The 17,042-nt window shown below is 46.2% G+C and overlaps 1 protein-coding gene across 2 annotated transcripts in view; it reads right to left on the bottom strand.

Annotated features, from left to right (window-relative positions):
- CRACR2A (calcium release activated channel regulator 2A) overlaps positions 1 to 17,042 on the bottom strand; it is a 121,389-nt gene that overhangs the window by 38,463 nt on the left and 65,884 nt on the right. For both annotated transcript variants that reach the window (XM_023517072.1, XM_003796430.2), the window contains exons 5-6: positions 16,373 to 16,519; positions 2,831 to 2,921 (exon numbers count right to left, since the gene is read on the bottom strand). In XM_023517072.1, the coding sequence (XP_023372840.1) occupies positions 2,831 to 2,921; positions 16,373 to 16,519 (238 nt within the window). The remainder of the gene's footprint in view (positions 1 to 2,830; positions 2,922 to 16,372; positions 16,520 to 17,042) is intronic.

Genomic DNA, 17,042 nt, shown 5'->3' with positions numbered 1-17,042 from the left:
AGTCTCCTGCCTCCGCCTCCCAAGTAGCTGGGACCACAGGCGCCCGCCACAACGCCCGGCTATTTTTTGGTTGCAGTCGTCATTGTTGTTTGGCAGGCCCGGGCTGGGGATTCGAACCCGCCACCTTAGGTGTACGTGGCTAGCGCCTTAGCCGGTTGAGCTATAGGCGCCAAGCCCAGGTATTCTTTTTAATGAAGAGTCTTATTTCTCTTCGGAAACAACTCAAATGCCTATCAATAGATGAACAGATTAACAAAATGTGGTATATTTATACCACAGAGTACTACTCAACCATAAAAAGGTGAACTAATACATTTTACAGCAACCTAAATACCTAAATGGAACTGGAGACCGTTCTTCTAAGTGAAGTATAACAAGAATAGAAAAACAAACACCATATGTACTCACTATTAAATTGGAACTGATTAACACTTCTGTGCATGTACAGAAATAACACTCAACAAATTCAAATAGGTGGAAAGGGGGGCGGAGGGGATGGGGCGCACACTGCCTGGGTGATGGACACACTTACAACTTTGACTCACATAGTACAAAAGCAATTTATGTAACTAAAATGTTTGTACCCCAGTAATATTCCAAAATAAAACAAATAAAAACCAGTATTTGTCCAAATGTGGAGTAAAACTGAATGTCTACTACATAAAAATGATTATGTCCTGGTGTTGGAATATCACATGCTTTAATCCATTCTAGCATCATGTTAAGCTTTAAATACTGTGATTTCCACATATTCACTCATGTTAAAAACTCTTTTCTATTTTGATTTCTTTAAAAAACCCACAAGTATTATCCTTCAAACTTAGTAGGCTATATTCCTGTAATCATTTTAGACCCATGCTCTTGTCTTTTCAGTGCAATTTAGTTTACCTGTTTGAAATCCATTTTATAAAGCTGACCTGTTTGTGTTGTATAAGTGATTTTGGATTTTATTCTTTTTTGTTAGAATAAATCCATTATACATTATATATATGGCAGACAGTTCCTGTTCCCAATGTTTGTTTCCAGAGAATCAGCACCAGGAATCTGCCTCGTTCTGCTTCACTGCTGGTCACAAAGCCGTGACCAATGCTGAGAATGGCAGGCAGCTCCAGAATTCCCATGTGAATGCTGCCATCCCCACAAAGGCCTGTGGAGTGTCTTACTTCCTTCTGCCAGGACAGAGCATGGAAGGGGCTGGGAGGGTGCAAGTGATGAGGTTCTTCCCTCATGGCCAGACAAACTGGTAAGTGTCAAGCAGGATCCAAACCCTGGCCAGAGGTCCAGCCTTTTCCGTGGTGTCATAAATTCTAAGGCCCCTATCCTCACTTCCTTGCCAGGGAAAATCTTGTGTATCCAAAGGCTTAACAGCGCTGCCAAAGACATCTTAGCAGTTTCCCTGGTCACACAAAGGAAATCTGAGCACTGAGCTTTAGAGGAGAGAAAGGAGGAGAAAGCAGAAGGCATAGGTGGGCCTGGTCACCTTCAATGATGCTAATTTGTCCTTAAAGTTTTTCCCCTGACCTCTGCCCACTTCTACCCCCATGCCTTGGCCCACCTTTTGCTTCTGGAATCATGCTTCTTTCTTTAGCTAAGACCTTTGACCTGTAGTCAGGGTCCAGGCAGAAGGGGCAAAATGCCCCCACAGGACTCAGCCTTTCTTTGGCTGATGTTATTTGGGACAAAGTGGGTGGCTGTCCTATGGCAGGAGGAAAAGCTGCTGTTCTCAGAAACTGTTTTAGGGTCTGCTGGTGAGAAACACTGGTTCTGTCTGCCATAGGCTCATTCAACTGTGAGGGTCGGGGTCAGCCTGGGTGTTTGAAGGCTATACAATAGAATGGGGGAGGGTGGGAAAAGCTGACAAGCCTTCAGAGGGCACTAGTTGGAGAAAAGCATCTGAATCCCTCTCTGAATGACATCTGTGGTGTGGAAAATCTGAAGCGGCATAAAACTAAAATTTGGTTCAAGGGAAGGAGCTGAGACTATAGTCCAAGCTTAGCACTGACAGGCAGGGGGCCCCCATCTAAGATCAAAGGCCTTTTGCTGAGAGCACAAGTGGACAGTCCAAAAATGGTAATAGAGTTCCCTGAAGACTTTTTTTTTTCCTTTCTTTTTATGAACATATTCCAAAACGATCCTGCTTAGCTTAGCAGTGAAAAGGGTTTCTCTAGTCCTGACCTCCCAAGACAGATGGCAGGCCTTGCTTGGTAAGGGGCTGAGGAGGGGTCAGACTAGGAATCAGGGATGGGTGCTTTATGTTTCCCCCATGGTATCTGAGGAGGGTGGAACTTGGTATTTTCTTGACTATTAAATTTTCTACATGTCTAGGAGGGAAGGATGGGCAGCACAGGCTCTACCGATTGTCCCCCTAGGGGAGCTGCTGGGCATGGGGTGAACTGGACTGGAGCATTTGGGTGGGCCTGCCAGTGTCAGGGCCCCCTTACCAGGGAAAGCATCCATCATTCCATCATTCCCTCATTCCATCATTCCATCATTCCCTTGTTCATTCATTCACTGACTCAACAATATTTGCGGAGCATCTGTTATGTTCCAGGCATGGTCAAAGCACTAAGGATACCTTACGAACTAAAAGGTAAAGATTCTTGCTCTTGTGGAGTGCAGGTGCTAGTATGAGGAGACAGACAAGAGTCAATGAGTATTACATGCTATGTGTGAAGGTGACAAGTGCCAGTAAAAAAATAAGGCAGAGAAAGAGGGACTTGATAATGCCAGGGGTGTGGGCATTGTAATCCCTCCTTAAGTTGGGGGAGACAGTCAGAGCAGAAACTCTGAGCCAGGCCCTCTGAGCCAGGCCTGGGGAGTGCACACTTACTTTCAGGAGAAACTGCTCCTTCTCACTTTTGATCTGTTGTTCCATCTCTTCATATAGATGCTGGATTTCTTCATCATAAGCAGCAATTTTCCTACAGAGGTGGCAAAAGGAGAGTCTATTGGGGTCTGCCTTGAGGTTCCCCTGCTCTACGTGGCTGCTCCTAGAGCTCAGGCATGAGCTCCTCTGGAGCTGTGGGTGGAGGGATGCCCATTGGGTCAGCTTGTCCACCCCTTCAAGATGAGCCCCTCAGGATCAGCCGACCTGGCAGGAAAGCAGGCCACAGAGGCCCAGCTGGACCTGCCTGGCTGCTGGGAGGTTTCTTGTGTCCTCTCCTCCCATCCTCCAACCATCAGTCCCCAATGGTCCATATGCTCTGCTGCAAGCTTCCCTGGGCCCATCGTCCTTTACTCTGCTTTACTTCCACACCCCAGGCTCCAGTAGATGCAGCCCCTATTCCCTGGACCATTGTGCACAGGTTTCTTCCCTGTCTGCTTCTTGGTTTATCTCGTCCCTCTCGGATGCTCTTGCTCCGCTTGCCTCCATCAGCACTGCCTGCTGCTGCTGCTGTCAGAGAACTTTCCCAGATACCATGTGCTGGAGTTTGAGTGGTTTGTTTCCCTTTTTTTTTCATTATTTTTTATTTTTAAATTTTTTTCTTTCAGGTGCCAAAACCAAAGAAAGATCTGTGTTTCTTTTAAGATTCTCAAGAGATTCCATGACAATGACAACAGCTACCATACCCTACCAAGGAAAGGGTCACACCTGTCTAAGTGCCTGTGCCATCCCAGGCATGGGGCCGCAGGCAGAGTGTGAGAAGGGCAAGGCTGGCTAGGGGATGGCAAGGACAAGGTGTCCTCCTCCTCCCTCTCCCTTTCAGCATCCTCTTCCCACACTGAAGAGCCCCACGGGCCAGGAAGTGCATACCCAGGCACTCTCTTCTGTACAAAGATTAAGCTGTGGGGACCAGGTTTGTAGGTTATCCTCAGGGATGACCCTATTCTGTTCCCCCTTCCCTCTCGGTACTAGATCTCCCTTCCATTGCTCCTTCAAATTCAAAGAGAAGGCTCTAGTGTTACCATTTGAACTGAAACTAGATGGTACCATGCCTAAGGATTAACATTCCCAGGTAACTGTAGTTTTAAACCATTTCTCTGACCCTCTCCCCTCCCTGTTAAGGAACTCCTGCCTCTGTGAGCAGCGTGATGTGGCTCTAAAGCCTGTGTTAAACATGCAACATAACGGCACCCTCCCCCCAGTATTGGCCTCTGCCATTCTTAACTCAAATGATAGCAAACTCACCCTGCCTTTAATTCAAAAGATTTCAATAATTGAGCTAACAGCCATGGTTCTCAGGTCTAAGAGATATTGAGGAGATTTCTGAACGAAACATAAAGAATGAGAATATATTTACTTTCCTAAGCCCTCCCCTGCCTCCCATATCCACCGAGGATTCCAAGTCAGAGCCAGACTTTCCCTGCTATTGGAGGACTGGCTGCAGCCCAACCCATGTCCCTTCCTCACTTGCTGCCTACTGGGGGAGCAAACAAGGGGACATTTGGATTAGCGTCTTCCCTGTTTTTACAGAAGCCACAAATCCAACCTCCCAGGCAAAGAAAATGGCGGAGACTCCATTGTTATGGTCATTTGTAACAGAGCACCAGCCTCTGCGTTCTCTTTCTTGGCTTTACTCCCAAAACCAGAAACTGGACTTCGAACAATTACAGAACAACGGGCCCAGGCTGTGCTCAGCAAAACGTGACAGTCCAAGACTTCTGTGAGCTGTGGCCATCTTTATGAACGTGCTCTGTGCCCCTGTTCTATCAGGTATCTTTTTGGCTAAGAGGAAGAAATCACATCTTAGTAAGTGACAGCTGTTTGGATTATTACTTTTGCTCTCAACTAACCCTTAACAATGAGAAGAAAATCTTAGAGGGAAGGTAAGGAAAAAATGCCCATGCTGTTGAAGAAAGCCACACCTCAGGGACTGAAATAGGTACAGTCTGAGGGAACTTTTAGAAAGCAAGATGGTTTCCTCTTGGTATCTGGAATTATCTTTCTGTGTTTGAAAAAATTCAGATGCTAGATGGCAAATGGTATTAAGGAAAACTTTAGATAGTGATTCCATGTATATAAATACTCAAAAACTAATAAAGTGAGATGAGAGACACTTAAAAATTGATTTGGCTCTGCTAAAGCAATACTAATTACAGTCATTCATACCAACTATTTACCATTTATGCCCAATAACCATGCAGGGCATTAATTCTATAGCATTATTTAAATGTGCTATATTAACTTTGCTCTAAGTTTTAATTGATTAAACTAACATATTCTATGTTCTTCATGTGCACATGTCAGTTTGCTAGTTATGAATTAAGTTGTTTTACACACCACTTTTAACTGGAGGGAAGACAGATACAGCCTCTGAAAGGTGCCTATTCTAGTTCTCACCCACAAAGGCAAGATTGATTGCACAGAAGCCTTGGGTGGGCCCGACCAGACTTTGGAAATTCTGGCCACCTGGGAGGCTCTCCAGGCCTGAATGACATTCAGGGTCAGAACATATCAGTCCGAGGAACAGGGAGCTTTAGGTGCTGTTCAGACCAATCACATCACTAAGCCTCAAGGATCAGAAGGCCTGGCCTCTAGATCCCAGAACCAGCTCACTTCCTCAGTGTGATCTTGGGCAAGTGCTCTGACCTCCTTGTGCTTAGGGGTAGCACCTGCCCTGTGCTCCTCATATTACTGTCATGAATAACAAGAAAGTAGATGTGAAAAAGTTCAGCAACTCGGAATCCTAAATACCTGTGAGGGATTATTTATTATTGTAATTATGATGACAGGTAGTGCTCCCCAAGATGAAGAGAGTTTTGGTTTCAAGGATAAAGGGCTACTTGGTTTGCAAAGGCTCAGAGGCAATCAGGAAGATAAAGATGAAATAGCTCAGTCCATAGAAACTCCTGCCGGACCAATCCATTAGAGATGCAGGCTGTGTGTGAGCAGGATCTGCAGAGCTCCCAGCCTGTGTCTGTAGGAGCCCCATGGTGGCTGTGTGGGCAGTGGTGACAAGAGATGGTCTAAAAAGATCTGCACATATGGCATGGCATGTTCCAGCGAGTCTTGCCATATTCTGCCATCAAAGGAAAGAGACAACTTATCATGTTTACTTATCATATACATCTTGGTTGCTAAAATTTCTAAAACCACTCCTATTGCCTAATGCCCACAATCTGACTTTGAAGTTTTCTCTCTGAGAATTTTCCCATCTATTCCAGCTCTCACTGACCTCTTCTCTGAACTCTGATGACAGGATATGTCTTCATTTGACCACTCTACACTCAACCTTAAAGAGCCCTCAACGACTGTTTCATTTGGGTCCATGTTGTCTCAACTAGGTTATGAACACTTAGCAGACATTTATGCTACCCACAAGGCCTATGCTGAAAACCTATAAAAACTCAATTTACAACTTTGGGTACAAAACTTGGAAGCTCATGGACCATATTAAGGGAACACTAGATTCCAGGGGAATTGAACAATTTCAGGATTAGGTCTGTCTGAGCCAGCCACCTATTTTTCCAAGGTTAAAATTCTAACCGCAATAGCTGCATCAAGTATTTACCTAGACTAGGTTAGATCTCTTTCTCTCTAAGCCATTTTTTTCATATTTGAAATATTCTGGCTCACAGAAGTCTGCCTTTCTATGACCTTACCCGTCTCCTGCAAAAAGTCCTCCATATGTACATATTTGAGAACAGATCAAGACTTTCAGCAGCTGCCTTGGGTTCAGGTCAAGCCTCTCTACTTCCTCTAACTCTGTCTCATGTGGTAGAGACGGGGTCTTGCTTATGCTCAGGCTGGTCTCGAACTGTTAAGCTCAAGCAATCTACCTGCCTCAGCCTCCCAGAGTGCTAGGATTATAGGCGTGAGCCACCGCACCTGGCCAATTTTTTTTTTTTTCCCCGATAGGACCCTTGGCAATTCCCTTCATTCTTCTCTGGCTCTAATTATCTTTCTCAAGCCACAGAGCTCCAAAGCAAATACCCGGGGTATGAGTCTGATTAGTGCAGATTAGAACTGACTGTTGTCCCTCTTGGCCTAGATGCTGCATATCTGTTCATGCAGCTGAAAAATCACATAAACGTTTCCTGGCACCCCCATCATAGTTGATGAATACTAAAGCCATTTGTCAACTAAAGTCACTAAATCTTGTGTCTGTGCTTGTTTTTGTTTTAAAGATGGTATTCTGGGATCATATCTCTCATATGCCGTTGGCTTTTTGGACACAGAACAAGACCTCAAATGTAATTCTATTAGATTTCACGTTCCTAGTCATCCCATGTACTCAGTGACCTTCAAGTTTTGTTGATATTTTAAATTTCTAATTAGAATGTAAGCCAACTAATCTATAATGTTAGTTTTTAGGATTTAATTCATCTGAGAATTACTTGGAAGATAGCTTTTAATATATACAGACTATTGGTTTCTAGTTTTATTGTATTAGAATAAGAGAACATACTGGTAATATATTTGGTCTTTGAATCTATTAACCTTTCCTCTGCAGACAAAAATATTACCAATTTTTACGTAACTTCTATGAGAAGAATGCATATTCGATGTGTAAGGCACAGAATTCTATATTCATCTCATGGCAGGTTTCAAATACTTTACAGCCTTCAAGTACTTTTGCCTGACTAATGTGTCAAATCTGAGATGTTTGTTAGTCTTCTAAACTCTCATTTTTTTTCAGAATTTCTTTTTTTTTTCTAAAAGCTTCTGTCTTATGTAGCTTACTGCTATTTTCTTTGGTGGGTAGAGCTTTGTATGTGTTATATCTTCTTTATGGATAGATTATTTTTATGACTAGAAAATATTTCCTCTAATCTTCCTTTATTCATGCCACTGGTAAAAATGTTGAACAGAACAAGAACGGGAGCCTATAGTGGAGCTCTCTGAGCTATTAGTTAATTAACAACACGAGCACACGACTATTCAATCTATCTTACATTAGCCATTCTTAAAATAGTTCTCCTTCCCCCAGTCCCAGACAATGTCTGTTTAATTATTCCATTTTCTGCTCTCTGACCCTAGCCATTTTGAGCTCTACGAGGAGGGAGAGACAGAGAAGAGGTAAATGAAAGAGAAGGGAGGGGAAGAGACATGAGTTCTCAGCGGGACAAGAGGAGAAATGTGTGGAGGAGCCAGAGTTCGCAACAGTCGTGAGCACGGATTTCTATCCTCTTCTCTTTCTTCCCTCATGGCTGGCTAGCTCCTTTTGCATGCTCCAGGGTAAGCAGCCAAGGCTGCTTCAGAGTTCATTAGACCTGAGCTAGAAGACCTGAGTTCAAATCCTGGTTCTGGTATTTATAAGCTTTCTGGCCTTGGAGAATTCACATCACCTCAGTAAGCCTGAAGTTTCCTAAATCTGAAAAATCAGTAATACCCATTTTAGGGAACACATTGCGAAGATTTAATAAGATAACGCACGTGGAGGTGTGCAATGCGCTTCTGCTTCTGGTAGAGGGTAGAACGCACGTAATACATTCTAAGTAAGTTCTCTGATTCTCTAGTGGTTGAGAACCCCATTTTGAGAGTCACTGCTTCGGACCAAGCAAAGGAGCAAGTGGAAATTCGAGGGGACCCTGTAGCAGCTTGGAGTCCAGGGGGAAGGAATGTGTGCCTGGATTGTGAAGCATTATGGGCGGAAGACACAGGACGGAAGAAACCTGAAGTGGCTCAGTAGAGAAGAACTGAACGTGGGAAGAGAGATCCATACACGACCACTGACATTAACAAGGGTCGATGAAGCCCTTCTTAAAGTGTCACTCTGGGCAACATAATTTAGACTTCAGTTCCATGCATGCTCTCTGTATACAAGGAAGTTGGCATCTAAGAACCAAGTCCATTGCTGTAGCAGCAGGGAGGAAGGGACAGGCAGGAGCAGCACCAGGAAATAGACCCCCAAGTACCTTCCAGAGCACTGGCTGACAGTGACCCTGCAACCCTGCAACCTCAGAGCCTGCTGGAGGAAAGTGGAGGAGGCTGCCTGCCCTGGGAAGTAGGAGGATGGTTGAGTTTCCATGGGAAAAATTAAGAAAGGCTGAGTCCAGATGAGGAGAAGGAATAACAAGATGTCGTAAGGGCAGTGATGGATCTGAATGAATTAGCCCTGTTGAGAGCTAGGATGAAAAACCCAGGGAATTAAATGCCACCCAGGATGTCCAGCTCTGGCATCCTCTCTAAAAGATGATCATCAGCATGTGGGCTGTGTGTGTGTGTGTGTGTGTGTGTGTGTGTGCTGCTGGGATACTGGGGTCCTGAGGATTGGAGGAGAATGGGATAGGTGGGGAGGAAGTAGGGGTAGAGAAATCGTGATTCTCAAGTACAAGGCTTAGGTTCTGAGAGGCTTTCCAGATAATTTGCCGACAACTGGAAGGTGAGATGTAGTTAGCAGTAACTTATCCTGCTAGCCTCCCACAGAAACTGTGAAAATTAATTAACCTTCACGAAGAGCACTGCATGCCGAGAGTGAAGGCCCTTCACTGGATTAAAGCATTAATACTCAACACGACCGGAGCTCAGCTAATGGCACACGGGCCAACGCCTTCCTGCTACAGCATACTGCTTGGTTGAAAAAAATTTTTTTTCATGTTCCTGCTCTCCTTTGCCTTCACTTTTGAATAAAATTTGTTGGGATTTCAGAGGATCTTAGAGAGTCACCTAGGATATGCTGAAATCATTCCAAGAAAAAAGTAGCTTCTTCCTTTCCTAAGTGAGAGTGTAGCTCTGACCTCAGAGAGAGGAAATGGCCTTTCTCTACATTTTACATATGTTTCAGGAGCTTGAACTCAAGGCAGAGTTTCAGAAATGGCCACTGGGTTTGGACACTTGTCATTCTGAATTCATGTGTGTCTTAGTGGGTGGTCAGCGGTCTGATCAACGTGTCTCTTCCTGAAAAGCAAATGTGAAGGGAGACTGATCACAGACTGAGAGCTTTAAAAGCTCACGTAAAGCCCTTAGTTTTTGTTTTTTTTAGTGTCAAGTTTTTTTTTAATTTTTTTCCTTTATTAAATTCTGTGTTCATTGATGCATTTATGGGGTACAATATACTGATTTGATATACAATGAGAAATGTTTACATCGAACTGATGAACACAACCATCACCTCGCTTACTTATTTGTTGTGGTGAGACATTTATACTCTGTTCTTAATAGTTTTGAAATGTACCATTGCATTATGCATAGTAGGTGAGGTCACACCAAGTACCCTCCCTCCTTTGCAAGTGAAAAGAATGAGAGTCCAAACAACAAAGCAACCAAATTGCCAAGGGTCAGAGTAGGGGCAGAGCCCAGGCTTTGACTCCAGTTCCCACGGTTCCATCCACAATACCACGAGGTCTTCCCAAGCGGTCCATGCTATAAAACTGACAACTTCCAGCATCTGCACTTAAGATTGTCAACATTCCACATTCCATCTGGACTCTGTCACTGGGAAAAAGTATGAACTGGAGCAAGGAGGGGGCTGGCTGACTGCAGGGGGGAGATTGTACCCTCCACCCCAAAGCACTGATTACAGAGTGAAGACCTTGGACTGAAGTCTCAAACAGTCTGCTATTTGCAGAAGAAGAAAATGGAAGTACGTTCCGCCTCAGCCAGCTCTGTGCTTGGGATGAGAACAGCTAAGTAGGGACTGGGACTCCCCACTGCCCTCTGCCACCTCCTTCAGGCAGCTGCAACCCCCTGACAGCAAACAGCAGCTCTCACCAGGAAAATCTCGTCTAGCATTTTCTTATTCTTCTGAAGTAAGTCTCTCTGTAGCTTTGTCCTTGTCTGTCTCTGTCCCTATGTCTGTCTCCATGGTCTCTGTGTGTGTGTTTCTCTCTCTCTTACGATCAGAGTAGAGCTGAATGAAAGGAAAACATAAGAGTTTGTAGAAAATTCTGCAAAGGCTGTGAAATCGCCAATTGGATTTTCAAGATGGATAGTTTCTTCCAAATTAGATTCGGCTGCCTAGTATAAACCAACTTTGCAGCTTTATCCCATCCTATAAAGCAAATCATTTTTCATTACTCAGGTTTACAAATCATGCCCACAGAGCACACAGAGCACAAACCGTCCTCACCTTTCCATTTATTCTTGGTGCACTTTAACAATGTGCTTCCGCCTCCAGTAATAACATACCCGTAAAATACATGCATTTTATTAAGCCATAGCTTCATCTCCTAGAGCCCTCACTGAGAACTTCTTCATCCCAGGAACAGGACTAACATTACAGATTGCAATGGTACCCTGGGGTGCCCCTTTTGTGGGCTGATACATTTTGGAGGAACTGGATAGAACAGCATTCTTGAGTGTGGTCTGCAGCCCACCTGCATCAGAACCACCTGGGATGTGTCTAAGACGCACATTCCTGGGCCCTTCACTAAGACGCACCCATGTAGGCTCTCCAAGGGTGGGGAATCTACCTTTTAATTGAAGAATGCTCTGGTAAGTTTGATGCAAGCTAACATTCAAGAACCATGCAACTGAGGAACCGAGGCCTTTAAGAAACCAGTGGAATTGGCGGCGCCTGTGGCTCAATGAGTAGGGCGCCAGCCTCATATATTGAGGGTGGCAGGTTTGAACCTGGCTCTGGCCAAACTGCAACAAAAAATAGCTGGGCGTTGTGGCGGGTGCCTATAGTCCTGGCTACTCGGAAGGCTGAGACAAGAGAATCATCACCTAAGCCCAAGAGCTGGAGGTTACTGTGAGCTGTGACACCACAGCACTCTACCAAGGGTGATAAAGTGAGACTCTATCTTTAAAAAGAAAAAAGAAACCAGTGGAATTTATGTGCTTCCTGATCTAGAGGAAAGGTCAAGGAATTAATGGCATCCCTTCCCTGCAAAGGTTTCCCTGGCCCCTAAGCTGTGCTCCATGCAATGCCAATTCTCCAGTTTGTGTCGGGCTGTTGGCTATCATAGGTGGGGCTGCCTGTCAGGCTGAAAGACACATTCATTCCTGCTTTGGACACCCTGCTAGAGCCCAGGGAAATCACTCTAGACAGGAAGTGCCTAGGTAATCACTGCCTACATGGTGCAATGTAAGGGGCCCTCTGAGCTCCCAAAAAACAGTGAAAAGCCTGATTCAGATGGACAAGGTAAGACATGCTGATGAGGAACCGATTCCAAGGAAGGCATGGGGAGTGTGCTAAGCTTGTCAAGGCCAAGGGTGGTCTGCCAGTGATGCCAAACAGGCAGCAGGGAGGCATTCCCAGGCTGCTCAGCTGCTCCCAGAGCACAGCCTACGCTGGGCCTTTGATCTAGAAAGTTCTTTCCTTCAAAGAGCTCAAAGCACTCCCCAGACACTGCCTTATTTATCCTTACTCCTGATACTTTAAAAATGCAGACTTTAAGTCCCCAGCCTAGACCAAGTGAATACGGTCCTACTACAGGGAGTCCCTATTCCCACCCACCACCTCCTCCAGCCTCAAGTGATTGCAGCAAAAGGTCTGAATCCGTGCTGCCTCTAGTCAGCATCCTCCACATTCCTGGAGATCTCAAGCTTTTTGTTTTAGAAAGAGGTACATGTAGAGGACACTTTCCATGGCTAAGAAATTCCCAGTTCTGGTGGCCAGAAGTTCTTCCTCCTGTCTAAACTATATCTCAATGCTAAAACATAGAGTGCCGTGAATTTCTGCACTGGGAATGTGGCGTAGGGCTGGCTGTGCTCAGCCGTCTGACTCCACCTGCTCAGAGAGCAGTGGGGGACAGAGGGAGCACATCTCACTCTGCAAGTTCCAGAGGAGCTGGGCTTTAGCCACAGTTCCTGGGTTGGACTTTGTCCTCCACCTTGCCCCCTGGGGCTGTGGCTGCTTCTTGGTGCACAAGCATCAGAGTGAAGCATTGTTCTCAGGATCTGACCCGAGTCTGAGATTTTCTAGGGTTCTGCAAAAAAGGACAAGGAGACAGGAGATTGAATATTTACTCCCAGACTTGTTTCCTTCCCCTATTTCCGAGTTGCAGGTTAAAAAAGAAATTTATATGGCTATGGAGTAGAGAGGACTCTGGGCTATTTTTGACAGTGCCTCAGAACACCCTGACTCCTGACTCCTAACATCAGCTGGAAAGACCTTCCCCAGTCCTCAGCCCCTCAGCTGCATCCTCTTCCTCCCTCCCAGGCCCTGGTGGGTGAACGTGAAGAGGAAGCTGTGGACCTTTTCCACCCATGCAGCCACGCTGCAACCCTGAGGGGTACGGCCCAGCCTGGGAAGGGGTGGGCAGGGAGTGCGTGTCCTGCCCAACCTGGTTACTGCCAGACTCCCCCAGAGGTCAGTGGCGTTTCCTCTGGGTTTACGGTGGAAAGAAATAAGGTGTGTTGTTTGCAAAAGAGAGAAAGAAGCAGAGGCTTCCATTGCGAAAGGCAACACTGTCTAATGTTTTAACAATGTGGGAATTTTCTGGTCCACCCTGTGCAGAATTTCTATGGGCATTAGCTCTGCCTTACCAGTGTGACTATGAACTCCTCAAAGATAGGGGCTCTGTATTCTGTTCATTCAACGCAGAGCCTGGCACAGAGGGCAGCTCGTTGCATGTTAGCTTCTGGGTACGTAGGGATCATATTTCCCTGGTGCTGAGCCCAGGGCTGGGCATGCAGCAATTGGGACCTGAGCTCTCATCTCCACCTCGGGGGCAGATGCTCAGTTCCCAGATAGAGTTGGAATGTCATCCACCACACTGAGGAGGGGCCTCAGAGACATTCTGGACGCTCACTGGTACTCACTGTTCTCCTAGGAATCCCTCCACACTCTGTCCTAAATCAGACCATTCCCAAGGGCTTCCTCTACTTCGCTCTCTAAAACTTGGATATGAATGCCCCACCCTCCCACTGCCACACACGCACACAAACAAGCTCTAACCTCCAAACCCATTTTCTAGAGTATGAGCATGCAGGGGCTGAGACCTTTGGCTCAGCTAGTTTTGCACATACCGTCCAGAGTGGCTTTGACCTTCCTCTAAACAACTTCTATAGCAATCACTCACTAAGTTAGGGCAAGGCACTAACAGAAACCACTCAAAGATGGAGGTCAGGGTGGAGAGGCTTTCCAACAAGTCAGGGGCCCATGTCTCTCCATGCAGGAGCACAGGCCACAGAGGAGGTCCTACAGATGAGACTGTAGGCCGTGGTTGGGTAACTGCCTACCCATTCAGGCTACAGTTATCCTCCTTGGAGAACAGAAGAAGCTTTTTCTTTGAGAGGGGCCACCTGATCAGTGCTGGGTCAGAAACTAATCCAGCCCCTTCATTTTACAGATGGTAAACCTGAGGCTCCCAGAGGCCAAGAGACTTGAGCAAGCTCCCAGAGCTAAGCTTGGATGCAAAGCCAGACCTGACCCAGACCCAGATCTCCCGATTCCCAGCCCCTCAATACTCAAATCTGCACATTAAGCACCTGGCCATCTTGTTATAAGTAAAACGCAGATTCAGTGGGGCTGGGGTGAGCCCTGAGACTGTGTAATCCTAAGATACTTCCAGGTGATGTCGCTGCTGCCGGTCTACAGACTATACTTAGAGTAGCAAGCCTATACCACATGGTTTGCAAGGATAAAGAGATCCTTAAACTTCACCTCTGATAACATCAAGGCTCAAACTCTCCACTTCCATCAGACCAATTTCCAAGACTGACAAAGATACTTAATTAAAATAATAATAATTATTACTACACTAGTTGAAAACTTAAGGGCCAGCACTATTCCAAGTACTTACATGCATTATTACACTTAATCCTCGCAACTTTGTCAGATTGAGACTCTGAGACGTGGGTTAAGTAACGTGGTGCAAGTTGCACAGCTAGTGAGTGGCAAAATCAAGATTCAGACTCCACTCTGATTCCATGGCTTAACAGCTAAAGGCTACCTAGAAGTATAACCCTCAGCCTTTCCCTTCTCTGACCTTTGAGAGCATCTTCCCAGACCCAGAATGTTCTTAACAATCCTCCAGCTAAACCATGTTTTCTCCAGCAATACTTGGTCTCAACGTCTTCATAATGCAGAGTCCTAAAGGTCCTTTTATTCAGACCTGTATATACCCATTGGACATCAACGAGTTGTTTCTAGAATTGATGCTGGGGAGGCACAAGATGAAAAGGAGCTGGGGCTCAGAGCAATGTGCAGGTGGATGATCCACACAGCAAAGCTGTGTGCTTTCTCTGAGACTGGCTCAGCATAGTCTCTAAAATGCTGCCATCTGCGAGGCACCCCTAAGTTTTTCTGGAAGCATCTGAATGAAGGGCAGGTGCTCTGTGGAATCATGTGGCCGTGGAATTGCTGAGTATTCCTACCGAATAGGAGCAAATCTCTAGGTGTGGACAGGAGTGCATGGCAGAGGCACAAAGGAGGGGCCCCTGGTGTGCTATGGAGTTCTCCCTGAACCCGCCCTGTGTTTTGGCCTCACCCCCAGGTGAGGTTACATCACTCTAATTCCGTGTTTCATGAAATGCAGGCTTATGGCTGTGACTGTAGGTTAGTGGACGGTGAGCAGCTCAGTCCTAATAATCACATGCTAATTCCATGAGGAGTCTAGTGTCTGCTGGGTTTAGCCCCAGTTTTGTGATATACCTTCCTGTGCTGACTTGGGTTCAGGTCTGCAGCAGTTTCTTTCTGTGCTGCTGTTTAACTTGTCTGGTCCTGTCTCCTGAAGAGGCCTTGGAGGCAAAGAGGGCAGCAGAAGAGATGTGAGGCTATGGGGAGAGGGAGTGGTCAGGAGGGGGAAATTCAGCAGGCCTACAGACAGAAACAATACCTCTATAAGTGGGCCAATTGGAGTTGGGGGAGACCCAGTATGCTAGGGCCTCACTGCCTGAGGCAGGCACAGTATTTTCCTTCTGGTTCCATGTACCAGGCTATTTTGCTCTGAGTCCTGACTCTACTATTTACAAACTGGGTCTCCTGGAGCCACTTAGTCTTTCAGGTCTCAATTCTCTCATCTGCAGAACATGCACAATGATAAACAATCTCTGCCTTAGAGGGCTGTGGTGAGAATTAAATGAGCTAGTGTATTTAGAACAGTGCCTAGCATATGGTAAGTGCTCATCAAGGTGGGCAAAGGCTTAAAAACAGATGCCTGGCCTGGCATGGTGGCTCACACCTGTAATCCTAGCACTCACTCTGGGAGGCCCAGGCAGGCAGGTCACTTGAGCTCACGAGTTTGAGACCAGTCTGAGCAAGAGAGAGACCCCATCTCTAAACATAGCCGGGCATTGTGGTAGGCATCTGTAGTCCTAGCTACTCAGGAGGCTGAGGCAAGAGGACCACTTGAGCCCAGGAGTTTGAGGTTGCTGTGAGCAATAACACCATGGCACTCAACCTCAGGGCAACTGAATGAGACTCTGTCTCAGAAAAAAATAAAAATAACAACCAATGCATCATGACAGCACAGGGCCCAGCCCCACCGTGGCAGACAGTGGTACGACGCTGTCACAGAAAGCTGTAGCATAGGATACAAGTGCACTTTATGGTTCTGTTTTTCACACTAGTACAGAGAGCGGCTGACACTGGGTACCTACTTTTTTAGGGCGCACTCCAATTCATTCTTCTCCTCATGAGCCTCTTGGAGCTGGGAGAAGATTCTAGTCAGGAAATCTTCAAAGTTGGACAGTAAGTGAGGTTCGTCCTTCTTCAGCTTCAGCCAGAGCTGCCTGACATCACTTTCACTGCAAGAGAAGGGACGTCAGTGTGGGAGTGTGGAAAGGAGGCTTAATGGGAAACACAGAGGTTCCTGGGTGGAAACCAACAGCCAGAAACAGCACCACTGGGATCATGATACGGATGATAGTAGCTAAAGGAAACAAGGGCTTTCAGCCGGCTAAGCACTTCGTGCACACCAGCTCAATTTGTCCTCCCAGCAACCCTCTCAGGCAGGTGCTGCGATTAGCCCCTTTACAGCCGAGGAACCAGGCGAAGAGAGGTGCAGTGAACTAAGATCATTCAGCAGTAAATGATGGAGTGGGGGGTCCAACTCAGGGCCGCCTTACTCCTGTGCTGGTCACCTCACTCTGCTGCATCCGTTCTCCTGTGTCTTTCAAGATGGGCTAGTGGTGCTGAGCTGAGCGTGCACAGCAATGTGCTCGGGCGCATCTCAAAATGCCAGGAAGAGGAGAGGAGGCCGGGAGCCCAGTGCATGTGAGGACAAAAGCTATGGAGAGAAAGAAGAGAGCTTGTCGCCCCCAGGAAGGC

Source organism: Otolemur garnettii, unplaced genomic scaffold, assembly GCF_000181295.1.
Source record: "Otolemur garnettii isolate 467f Iridium unplaced genomic scaffold, OtoGar3 scaffold00104, whole genome shotgun sequence".
Classification (NCBI taxonomy): Eukaryota; Metazoa; Chordata; class Mammalia; order Primates; family Galagidae; genus Otolemur; species Otolemur garnettii.
Note: the sequence above shows the minus strand (reverse complement) of the source record. Positions and strands in the feature narration are given on the sequence as shown.